At 39.1% G+C, this 12,874-nt stretch overlaps 1 protein-coding gene across 1 annotated transcript; it reads left to right on the top strand.

The window, feature by feature from the left end:
* The first annotated feature begins 1,362 nt into the window (after positions 1-1,362).
* LOC137281307 (zinc finger protein ZIC 4-like) lies at positions 1,363-12,394 on the top strand. The gene is made up of 2 exons (XM_067812480.1): positions 1,363-2,495; positions 10,472-12,394. The coding sequence occupies exons 1-2, from the start codon at positions 1,622-1,624 to the stop codon at positions 10,972-10,974; spliced, it is 1,377 nt and encodes a 458-aa protein (XP_067668581.1). The 5' UTR covers positions 1,363-1,621; the 3' UTR covers positions 10,975-12,394.
* Positions 12,395-12,874: the final 480 nt, after the last annotated feature.

Here is a 12,874-nt window from a genome sequence, read left to right as displayed (position 1 = left end):
CGTGTATTTGACGTGTACATTTCAACACATTTCCGCCAGGTTAGTTTGTTTTATATTTCTCCTCCAATGAGCAAATCAGATACATTTCAATCAAGGCTTGTTCATAGCTGTCAATACCATCATCCCGACTGTCATTGTTATCTCGCTGCCGTAGAACAAGGGGTGGGGGAATCGTCACCTTCACTGTCTTAGGCGTGAAGTTGAGCCACTCCGAATCTTCTTCCCATAGTAATACCATTGTTAGGTACCTGTAAACAAATCTTAGAGATTAAGCATCGCGAAAGTACCTCAATTTTAACACGTCCCACGTGATGACACGAGGATGATGAGCGATGGAGCGAGACTCGATTGACATGTCAAATGAAGGTTGCACCACAGGACGGACTAATTACATTTTAAATGTAGGGTAGTACAAGACTAGTAATTAAATATAAGTCCAAAGCTTGAAATTGAACGTTGATCCGGTTTCTCGAGCCAAAAAGACAAAAGAGTTGGCAAGAGGAAATAATATTTGTTTATATGAAAATCTGACACGTTGTTTTTATAAACAATTTCGTATTTGGGGAAAATCGTGGAAGTGGAGAGCAATACATTGTTTTTACATGCTACACGAAAATGATTTACACAGAAATTTCGCACTTGCGTCCATTACGCATTGGAGAAAAATGTTCATTTGTGAAATAACAAAAATATCAGTCAAACATTATGTTTTCAGGGAAAGGTTATGGCATGGTAGCATTTCTTGTTCTATTTAAACTATATAGAATGAAAATTCAATTCAATATTTACACATTATTTGTCTTGTCTTGAGATTTCAGTGATTTGTCGAATAGTGTTCAAACATAAAAGTTTCTTGAAAGGGGTTAGCGTATGACTAGAAACAATTTATTCAAGTGGTGTAATCATATTTCTTAATCTTGGCGATATTTGTTGTATATCTCAAACTGTAGGGTTGACAGTGTAGCAGTGAACACATATCGTGGAGATGTCGCGCTGACTTTAGGCATACCACGACACGAGGGAACAAAGTGAATTGTCAGTTCGCAAAACTAACAGCCCGTCAACGGTCAAACACTGAAAGTCAAGGTATTCAGTCACAAGCGCGGATGATCATCGCTGTAAAAACAAGCCGTGCTCAACGGGTGATAAAGTGTGTTAAAAAGATTGACATTTCTATCTGAGATATCGGGGAAGGCGGGGCCTGGCCTCTTAACCCAATCACGGCCGACCACTAGCCGAGCGGCCGTGTCGAGGTGTCAATCTCTCAGCGCTCGGCCAATGAGCGCGTTCGTGTATTGTATCCTGACACGCCCCTCCCGCTGAGATGTGTACAAGGCAACTGTTTTGGATGGGACGAACAGCACTTTCGCCTGAATCCACTGGCTGTTACTCGTGTTTGCAAGTCCAGCCAACCACATTTGACAGTAGGTTTATCACTGAGATTAGTGAACCGACTTTATCTTAAAGCTTACTGCAGCGATTGTGAGTTGTATACGGTGAATCGCCGTTGTGGAAACAGCATCAACCGATGTGAGCAACAGAGCAGAGTGTGGATACATCTCAACAACTCCCCACATCACCGAGGCCCCTTGCAGCTACCCAGGCAGGGACTTAGTTCATCATGATCAACCCGTTCATGGATACTGCGCACACCCCACACCTACCCCCGGGGGCCCTCAAACTGAGCCCGCCCCACCCTATGGGAGACGGTGGGGGTATGCACGGACAACCTAACCACCAGTTTACCACCCAGACTAATGGATTTGGTGTGCCACACACTCACCCCCACGCTGTTCACGGTGGGTACGCAGCAAGAGACTTGTTCTTACAGCATACCAGGAGGGACATGGGTCTTGGGGGACCCGATGCGAACGCCACCCCCCATCACAGTATGTTCGTACCCTCAAGTGCAGGGCTACACGCGGCTCACCATCCCGACCCCACCCCAAGCCATGTGTTGTTTCCCGGGCTCCACGAAGCAGCACATCACAACGCAGGACATATGAATATGAACAGTCCAGTCCCGTTGTACAGGGATCAGTTTAGCCAAATGACCACACGGACGGACCACTTTCCACCACCCCAGCACCATCTAAACATGGGACACATCAACCATCATCCTATGAATATGACACCCCACGGACCCGGGGCGTTCTTCAGGTATATGCGACCCCCAATGAAGCAAGAACACACGTGTTTGTGGGTGGACCAAGAACAACAAGAACCGAGGAAAACGTGCAACAAGACATTTAACACGATGCACGAAATTGTAACGCATATTACAGTTGAGCATGTAGGTGGTCCCGAACAGACAAACCACGCGTGTTACTGGCAAAACTGTCCCCGCGAAGGACGCCCCTTCAAAGCGAAATACAAACTTGTCAATCACATCCGAGTGCATACGGGGGAAAAACCTTTCCCCTGTCCTTTCCCAGGATGTGGAAAAGTCTTCGCGAGGAGTGAAAATCTCAAGATTCACAAACGTACCCATACAGGTGTGTATATTTCTTGTTCTGTATCTCCACTATGTTTTCACAGCGACACGGATCACCGTGACACAGGAAATTGACATCCTAGTTCAGCGTATAAGATCCTAACATTAGCACAATTAGACATAATCGACATTTTTTCGGCTTGTCAGTTTCAGTGAAATGGACATTCCTAACGGATGTGAAATGTAAATATCACTTTTACGCCATATGTTTTGTGTAAAATGCCGTAGCTAAATACTGCTGTGTTTATCGTAAGACAGGAGTCTTTAAGAAGCCCCTAATCTTTCATTCGTACTGTATATTGTAACCAAAACACCTCGGATTTATTATTCACCATTCGCTCTCCTCGTGTTATGACAACAGTTAATTTCCCGTTTAAGCGAACCGTCGCATGGCACAAGTAATTGTTATACAAACACGATTGTTTAGAAACGTGATAAGCCTCTTCTTATCGAAGTGATGACATTTGATTGCGTTCAACACGATCATTAAAGTAGTCGACTTGCTTCCCTGTATTCCGCCATGCTAACTGCCGTATCGTCATTGTAAATATTTGTTTAAGAAAATCCCTTGAAATTGTTTACATCCAGATGGTTTCTCTACTATCAGCCGTTAACATCTCTGCTAATTTCTAAAACATAAACAAAGTGTTTTATTTCACCAATATTTTCTTTACAATCAATATTCAAAGATTTTAGTTCTCTAAATTCAAACTAAAAAAATGTTGAAATATCTCTAATGCTGGTGTTCGAACAATGTATGTAAGTGCTTTATAATGCCGCGAAACGCTCTGTTAATTTTGTTTAAAAATAAGACGGGTACTATTGAATAATTTAGGTTGATTGACTGACAAAGTACATTTTTCCGTGGGTTACATTATCAGCAGTAAGTCACCTTGCAGAATACAAACGTGGTTTTCGTTAATATTTCATCCTGTCCTTTTGAAGTTATAATAGCTGAAATCCATCCGCCTAGCAGCATCGCTAAGGATATTGCTGGTAATTTGATTATAGAATAATATAAACAACGCTCCTCAAAATCAGGTTTTAATTTAAAACAGAATTATAGATTCAGAGTAAGGGAGAAATAAGGGAAATATATGGATAAGGGTAGCCTAGATATAAAACATTAGTTGGTTTGATTTTATTACATGTGTTATTGATATATTTTAGTCATTTATTGTAATTTCAGAACTTGATGTTATCGACACATTTATACATTTTGTAAATTTACTATTTCAAATATGTATTTCTCCTGGTACTCAGTGAAGTAAAGCTATTGTAATATTTTTCATATTTTATAAAAAAATGATTATATACTCTATCAGTTAATATTAAACAATATAACAAATGACATTTTGCTTAACGCATTAAATAGTTACTGAATATCAAGAAATTCAACACATAGGGCATAATCCGAGACAATTTACACAAATATATGACATGAATAATGCAGGTATTGATATCTGTCTGTAATCAACATGTGTAGGTGTCAGTTACAATGAAATTTATCAGCGCTCTACACACGTGAGACTCATGATACTTACATATGGTTCTGCTGCGGGAAATAAGTACCTTGACATGTCTGTTTTTAATTTCCTCGGAGTTTGGGAAAGTTGACTAAGCTATAAAGTCATCCATGATGAGCCTACCCGTCGTTGATCTGAAAACCAGAAGCTAATGCTCGCAAGTGGAAAGATATTAGTTCTTCCACTTGGAACCAATGAGCTACATTCAGTGTGTGTTTGGGCCCAGAGTCGACGGTTGTCAATCCTGAAAACCGATCAAATCTGGTGTACCGATAAACGTGTACGACACATGGACTTGACCCGAAAAATAACTCGGAGAGTTTGACAACATGGAAAAACATGCTTTCACTATACTTAAACAGATTCCGACCGCGACACCGTAATCTCCATACCCTCTTTTAACACGGAACACTCGCTTAATCGCATTAGGATGAGAAAGAATTTAGAAAGGTATTGAAGTACGGTTGTCTGTGGGCCTGAACTAAAACGCCTAAGGGCTACGTGCAGTATTTTCACGGAAGGACAGTCCCTTCCTTATAATATTAGGAAATTAATTATGTGTGATCTCGCCGTTTTTTACCAACGTTGTACAATCCCTTGAAACACACTTTGAGACGTGTTTATTGTTCAAACCAATTTGTTTATTTCTGACGAAATATCTCAAACACGGAGTATTGACAGTTTCGAATTTACACGTCACAATCTAAATAAATAAGTGGTGAAATTTCTTTGAGAAAAACATGTAAATAAGGTAACGTGAAACCAGAATTAAAACACACATGTTGAAAGTTACGACTATGCCATATCAAATGCATGGGCCTCTGCGCCTTCGCTTCAGTGTAGAGCTGACGAGGCGTTTAAAACAATAAGACATTGGGAGTTTATTGGACCCGCGGGGTTATGGAACCCTGTCGAACACTTTTCCAGGGCAGGGGTGAAACGGACCCCACACGGACCCCCACACTCCCGAGGGGGTGAGTCTTGGCAAAACCATTATTCTTTTCTTAAGCGTTTTAGCAACTGGGGGTTGGACCAAGATGTTTTGACCATTCTTTAAATGCGAATCTGGAAGAAGTAGTGCCAGGGAAAGTGCTCGGGGTTTTGAAGCGAAAATCCGCTTCAGATTTGTTAATCATTTAAACGTGTGCTTAAATCTGTTTGCTGAAAAACGCCGAATGAAGACCGCGAAAAGTGGGACGGCTTTGAGACGCTTCACGTCACTGGGTGTTTTTTACCCCTCGTCAGAATAACACTCATATGTCTAACCTTTACTTGTTATTATTTCATCAAATATTTCAGCTGTTTTAAGTATACTTACAAAATGACTGGAATCGCATACTAATATTTGCAAAGATGACATTAAAGTCATAACAGGCAAGAAACTAAATTCAATAATATTGAATAATCAGTAATGAACTTATTTGTAATATTGTATCGTTATATTTTTAATGAATAATTTAAAGTTATGAATATTCAGTAGATGTTATGGTAATGATTAATTGAAGGTAGTTACATAAGTTACCTAATGAGAAGATAGTTACACACAAAATCCACTTGCAGGATTAAACGACTGAAATGTAATATAATAATTAAAGAAAGCTGCAAAGAATTAGCACGTTTTTCCTGTGCTTGCTAAACCTGTTGGTAATTACGTTTACAGTAATTAGTAGTGGCTGTCAGTTAATTACTGTTCTAAACCACTAAAGGTGTGTAACATCCATTACGAAAATAAACTTTTAAGCATGTGTTTATGATCTTTATTCATTTACACGTAGAATTTGTTCTTAATTATAACGGTATCATTTTTGAACATTTGTCTTCTTCCTCTAGTATTTTGGTAAATGGTGACGATCTCATTGTGGTTGGAACTTACTAGTCGACTCAGGACAAAGACCATGGAATTAATTGTTCTATGTGCCTGTGGTTCTGTGGAACACATGTGTCTGGCAATATCACACGCCGCTATCACACAATGACGGTTATTATGCGACAAAGTAGGTTACATGTTAATTACTGTCAATGACATTTAAACCTTACAATATTTTCTCCGTTGCCATAGCGACAATTTGGGAATGAATATATTCTCAAACAGGAGACAAAAAAGGTTTAATTGTAACAAACGATTTTTTTTTAAATCTGAAATTTAAGAATCGTTTTATGATGCTCCTGACGCGATTTATCAACGTAATGGTTCGAGTATTTGTTAGCCAGAAGACCAATCATACAATTATGATCAATTTCCTAAATTCCAAATGATCAATTAGGCAATTTGCGCCATTAGTCCGTCAGGAGTTTGAAAATATTTTGATTAACCGTTCTGCGAGTAGTTTGTAATTGAATGAAATGCAGAATGGACCAAGTTGAATGTACACTATCCAAATCAAGATCGTTTTCCCTAACAATTACTTTCACATAGGAACATTACTAAAATAGGACCAGTATCTAACTACCTACCAAAAACAGTTTAATTAGTCTCTTGGCATTTTCACGTAAACAATCATGTCATTTAGCTGCCTAGGATTCTGGCCTTCTTACTATACGCGATATTGTTAGCTTCTAAACAAAACGAAATAAACAATTTAACAATCGAAACTCTTGGCGCCACAAGTTCTTGTTTATTTTTCAGAATTCAAGTTTTTACTCTTAACGTTAAGTATAAATGAAATGTCATTTGGAATATTATTATTATTATTTACGATTACCATCAAATGGCAATATTTGTTAATGACTGAAAGGATATATTTATAACATTGCATTAGCCGCCTGTATGGCTGAGTTTTGCATGCTATGTTTAACAAAGTTATGCTGTCATTCAGTTGTACATATCATCACTAGTCTGGGTTGGAATCTTTCAGGAAATTGAGTACCGTCACCATGAAATTGACAAGGGTAGATTTCAAAACGGTTCTTCTCTCGCTATTCAAGAGCATATTTTGATTTAATATCACATTACAATACAAACTCCCATGCTTAATAATGCAGCTGTATTCTTTATTAAAACACGTATCTATTCCCGTCCGAAGTAATTATAACCACAGACACTCCATAACCGGTTTAGTTACACGGAAGCCTTTGATTTTGTGATCTGTGTTTATTGTCTATTACAGCAGCGGTGAAATTAACAACATTACATTGCAAATACCTGCTAATCTTTTTCTCACAAACAACTAATTTCTCTGGTTTGCGTGCTAGTAACATAACCACGCTCGACAACGTTATGTCACCTTCCTAACAGTATGTACAACTGGTTATTAGGGTATATAGAAATATATTCATAACTGGTTAGGGGAGGACACAAAGGCCTTAGCAGACACCGTGATAGAGGCATCGCTCTCCTCTGCCCATGACTGGAGAATCATAATAGCTGACAGAAAACTACAATCGATTCCTTGGCGTCGATCAAAATATTGCCATCTGACGAAAACATAATTTCCCACGCCATTGTATAAACACTGATTGTCTTGCGCTCTATTTGGATCCATTGAAACATTTCATAATTGCCAGTGTTATATATGGGTGAAAAAAAAACAATTTTATCCGAATCAGCATCAAACAGAAATAGGTATAGATAACTATCTATTCGATGTATTGCCGTGTAAACCACAACATAATTTGTAAGTTTTATATTATTTCATCGGGATATGTAATTTTTCGAATCAAATTAATGATGACAGGAGTAATATTTTCTGTTATTTTGTCGGTCATGTCAATACGTTTAAGGAAGTATTCGTTAAAAAACCAGTGACGCAAGATGTACATTTTTGAAATTCATGCGGTATTGCAGATTGTGTTCGACACGATTAGCCAGTCATTATCAGGATATGTTGTGACAATTGGACGATATCTGGAGTCTGTATCTACACCCTACCTATCAATCTCTCGTCACCAACGTGACAGGTACGCCTGTTCAAAGTTCACACACATTTGTCAGTTTCATACCAACTGATCAGTACAATCTCAAACCCACAGGTGTGAGCTGTCAATCAAATATCGAGAATCACCTGCTGTTATTCACATATATCAACTTATTTTGAATAAATCCAACCAGGCTTTATTTCCGAAATTATGCAGTGTTTCAACAGTCAGCAGAGTATCCCCAAATATACACATCTTTAGCCATATACTAGGTTGCATTCTCAATGATTAAAATATTTAATAAATGTTTAATTTAGATGTAGATTCTGTGAGTGAACAAGGTGTTATTATTAGTGTTACAATATCACTATCTTCTCCAACTAAACTTAATGAACTTCGCAACATCGGTGCCCCATTCTCCTGAGAAATGCACGTACAGTTCAAACCTAGATTAAAACCACTAATCACCTGCCATGTTAGTGTAGCGGATTAAAGATTGGTTAGAGCCTCCTAATGACATAACTAAACATCCAGATCATAATTAAATCGACACATCAGCTTACCGCTAACATAAATATTTGCATGAGGCATAATGTAAATCACAAACTTCATTCTCGAGTATCAATACCTTCTTGTGATAAAAAACAAATCATAACGCGGTATTAACGCAAATCCCATCTGTCAGACGGTGAGATCAGCTGATCCTCGATAAGAGTGTTTATATCAAGCAATACAGCTTTATCCTATTCACCCTGTTCAGTTATTAAGCTTGAGTGGATTAACGTGGCCGTGACCGGGCTAAATTGACTATCACCGCTTGCAAACTTAATTTTCGTTAGCATTAAGCGGCTGTGCAATTGAAAGCTACAATGCAATCCTTCCTCGCGTAGAGAGATAGTTAGGTCCTGGTAAATATTTTCATTAAATCGCCAATTCTTCGTGCTCGAATTGATGCTGACGATTTATCCCAATTAAATAAGTGAACTTGGTACGGGGAAGTAGTGGGTAGTGTCAAATGTCACCGTATCAGAATTACTGGGTTTTTATTTTATATTAAATTGAAATAAGTTTGTTTTATCCCCATGCTTAAAAGTATAGAATGATATTTGATAATAGTAAAACAAGCTTTGCAGATATTATCATGTCTTCTCACAGTATTTTAATTTTTTATAGGTAGGGAAACTTGGGTGAATAATGGGTTGTTTTGAGAATTGTCATGTAATAGCTGGTATCCGATTTCAAACCCGATGAGTTCTTGCTGTCTTGGCTATGTGATTATTTTTTAAAAGAATTAAATCTGATACGCTTACTAATTTAATTTTAAAACCACGAAACTCTCGTAGGGAACGTAAATACATTATATTTCGATATCTTGGGGAATCTAGGGGGGAAAACTCAATCTTCTAATACAGATATTTGTGTAGTAGGGCATAAATCTTTATGAAAATGTCAGAATTCATTTTTCATAAAATGTTTCTGTGTTCAACGATATAACGATACATGTAGACCTCTGTGAAATAGTAAACCAAAGCTGATAAAAAGTCAGTTCCCTTTTCTCCCAAATCCTTTTAAAAAGCTGGTTTAATCTTCCCCAAATTCACTAAATCGTCACTCCAAGTCCATATGTGTCGCGGGCCTATGAGCCATCTGGGTTTAGTGAAATTCGGCACCGGTTTTCTGATGAAATGCAGGCTTTTCTCATGCCACCTCGTTATGCAAGTAAAACATTAAACACTCCGAATTCGCTTCTAATACCAGTGCACGTTTTATACTTCTCCTGGGATTACTTGTGAGTAAATTCTCACTAAAGTGATATCTAGTTTGCCAGAACAAACTGCTGCAAATTCGGTCGAGAACACTGGAAAATGTAAAATATCAGCTGGCCATGTTTCAACGTGTTTAATATTTAACATGTGTGATTTCTGCTATCCTCAGTGACAATTAAGGTTTTGAAATGCTTGTTCTTCGATAAGAGTTAATATGGATGATTAAAGCATTCGATTTTCCGACACACTTGTACCCGACATTACACAAACATATATCCCGCATTCAAACCAAGTATTAAAACCACTCGAGAAGAAGGATGTTATTTTATCATTTGTTGCGAATTTTCAATGTTACATAATATATTTTCAGGGTAAATATTATTCCAAATCATACTATCAATAATTGTAGATTTACAGCATATTTGTTGATCCCCATCTGACGGTGTTGTCATAAGCTCCTACCAGATTGAACGAACAAACACTGAAGCTGTACGATAATAGGTATTTTCAATGAAAGTCCTCAGACTATACAATGCTGAACGTTGAGAAAAGTGTCTTGGATCTGAATATTGCTTGGGTCAGGACAAATTCATTTCTGAAAAGCATCGGTATTTGAACACGCAGAAATATTGACCTGTAGCGTACAACGAGTAAACGTAACCGTTTTGTCAATTTGTATGCATTTAGCAATTCCGTCTGTCCTCTTTTAAAGCAATTCTGTGTTTTGTTAGAGCGGTTTGCTCAGGCTCTTTGCTTCAGAATGAAAACTACTTTGTCCATATTGTTTCTCACCATGGTGTATTTACAACTCTTTTTTTTTGCATTTCCAGGAGAGAAGCCCTTTAAGTGCGAATATGATGGCTGCGACAGGCGCTTCGCCAACTCCTCCGACAGAAAGAAACATTCTCACGTTCACACCAGTGACAAGCCGTATAACTGCAAGGTTAAGGGCTGCGACAAGAGCTACACCCATCCAAGTTCTCTGAGGAAGCATATGAAAGTCCACGGGAAGACCTCTCCCCTCCCCTTCGACTCTGACGACCCCGATAGTCCCAGCAGTGACTCCACCCCGGCCACCAGCCCCACAACCAGCAGCTCCAGCGCTCCTGTGACGTCATCAAACTCTCTCAATTCGTCATCCTTGTCGCAAAGTAGTCCCATCTTGTCCCTTGGCGCCCCGGGACTTGTGCACCCCCACCCTACAAATCTCAGCGAGTGGTATGTGTGTCAGAGTGCGGCTGGAATGCCCACACCTCCGAGTGAGCATTCCCCTATAAACTCTTTAGCCCATATCACATCACTTCATCCCCCTCCGGTCGTGCAATACACGTGACGTCACAGAGACTAATGTCGTGAAACCCACTTCCTCAGTTCCAAACTGCAATATGGTGCATGCGCAGTTGATGGTTTCCGGTGCGTCCGCTCCGAAAGATTCTGCAGCATCTCTCTCATCATTTCACTTCCGGTGGAGACGAAATGGTTGCATGGGTGAAGAGTTAAGCAAAGCCAGAGACTCTCTCAGGGTATTTTTACCTGACTAAAATGGAACTCCCAAAGAATATGCTTGTTTTATCACTAGGACAGTATTACAGCGAGTTCAAAGAAGACGAGAAATGACGAGAAAATACGAGAAAGACTCGAACTGAGAAACAGCTGTGCAAAGACTAGTGATATGGAGCGGTATCTCCTCTAGCTTGCCATGTATTTCTTTATAAGGACTTTTTGTGGTGCTCAGTGAGACTGTTCATTGTGACTAGGAACGAACTTTGACATTTGACCCTTACCGCTCACGGGGAGTCATGCGTCGAAGGTACAGTTCCTTTATTCAACTTTTTACCAAAAATATATACCAATGTATATTGAGACCGTTGCTATGGTTTCCTGTAGTCGACACATAGCATTTGTTCTAGTTTTCCGTCCATTTTATTTTGCTCCACGAGTTTCACATGGTAGCCAGATCTAGGACCAAAACAAATTAGCCAAATGCAATACTTTCTGTCGTTTGCGGTGAAGCCCAAACAATTTGAATCTCAGAATATTGTTACTGCCTTTTAAAATTTTATTAATTTAACTGTTGTTATATTGGAGATGTTGATTTTTGAGGTACTAGTAGTGAACAGCATTACGGAATCTCTCATGCGGAAGTGACGTCACATTGCCAGGTGGCGCCACAACCGCGAAGTGTCGTCTGCTTAAGCCATTAGCACGTGCTCTGACTTTTCATTCCGTTTTAAATACACTCGATCATACACTTGATTGAAACCTCCCAGATTCAACTATCATAACATAATTGAATGGATAGTTAGCCCAAATTAAACCATTGTTATCACGTGGTGGGTCTATTTTGTAAAGTGACGTCATCATGGCTTGTGAGTGAGACCGTTCTACCAATATTCTATGGCATGGTTGTCGGCTGAGGTGCCAGGGCATCATTGGAGGACCTGAAAGACCTGCTCGGTCCTGTTCTGTCCTTTGCGTACCTGTTGAAACCTTTACTGGTTTGTTCGGGCCTGGCAATGAGACAATTGTGAAACAGGACCTCGTGCTAGAATTCCTAGCCGGACCTCGGCTTCAAAGCCAGGCCTGGCATTTTATTTATTATACGATGGGTAAAGTCCCGGGTAAAGTGGGTAAAGACCCGACTATTGAGTGGTTGTATGTATGTCCGACTGTATGTATGCTAGTATAGTCACGATTGTAGATTTCATACGTCTATGTTAACATTTGTAAATACAAATTTTGAAAACATTTCAGCATTCTCGTCCGTTTCATTTGAATTCCTACAAGTTGAAATACTAACCGTATTTCATAGAACGCCAGCAATCACACAAAATACAATCTGTAGAAACGAAATCCAGTCATATCACTCTTAAAGACATCAATACTTTTGAAAAACATATGTGGAAATTGGTGAAGCGTTGTATGGGTGAAAATGATTCATTCTTAATCAATATATATTAAAGCGAAAGAACATCTAAATCAATTTATATATGGATATCGTTCTCGACGGATTGTAACAGTGCGATATCATTGTCTTCTGGATTCGCTATTTAGTAGAACCCCTAGGTCTAGGGTGGCACGGAAGCATTTAAATCACGATCATATGGCCATAATAGTAGCTTAACTTGAAACATACGAGGTGCATTTCGGACTTGAGACGGTCTGCAAGTCGTATAGACATTTCCCAAACGTCTGGTGATCGCCATAAGAAGCTAGGCTCCCCTCCTTTGAAC

The sequence above is a fragment of the Haliotis asinina genome, chromosome 4 (genome assembly GCF_037392515.1).
Source record: "Haliotis asinina isolate JCU_RB_2024 chromosome 4, JCU_Hal_asi_v2, whole genome shotgun sequence".
Taxonomy (NCBI): domain Eukaryota; kingdom Metazoa; phylum Mollusca; class Gastropoda; order Lepetellida; family Haliotidae; genus Haliotis; species Haliotis asinina.
The sequence above is the reverse complement of the archived record's forward strand: the minus strand, read 5'-3'. Positions and strand labels throughout refer to the sequence as shown.

Bases quoted from the DNA above. Each gene is read 5' to 3' on its own strand.
- LOC137281307 (XM_067812480.1), top strand. From the start codon at position 1,622: ATGATCAACCCGTTCATGGATACTGCGCACACCCCACACCTACCCCCG. The intron at 2,496-10,471 runs GTGTGTATATTT...TTGCATTTCCAG, and splicing joins TCACAAACGTACCCATACAG to GAGAGAAGCCCTTTAAGTGC.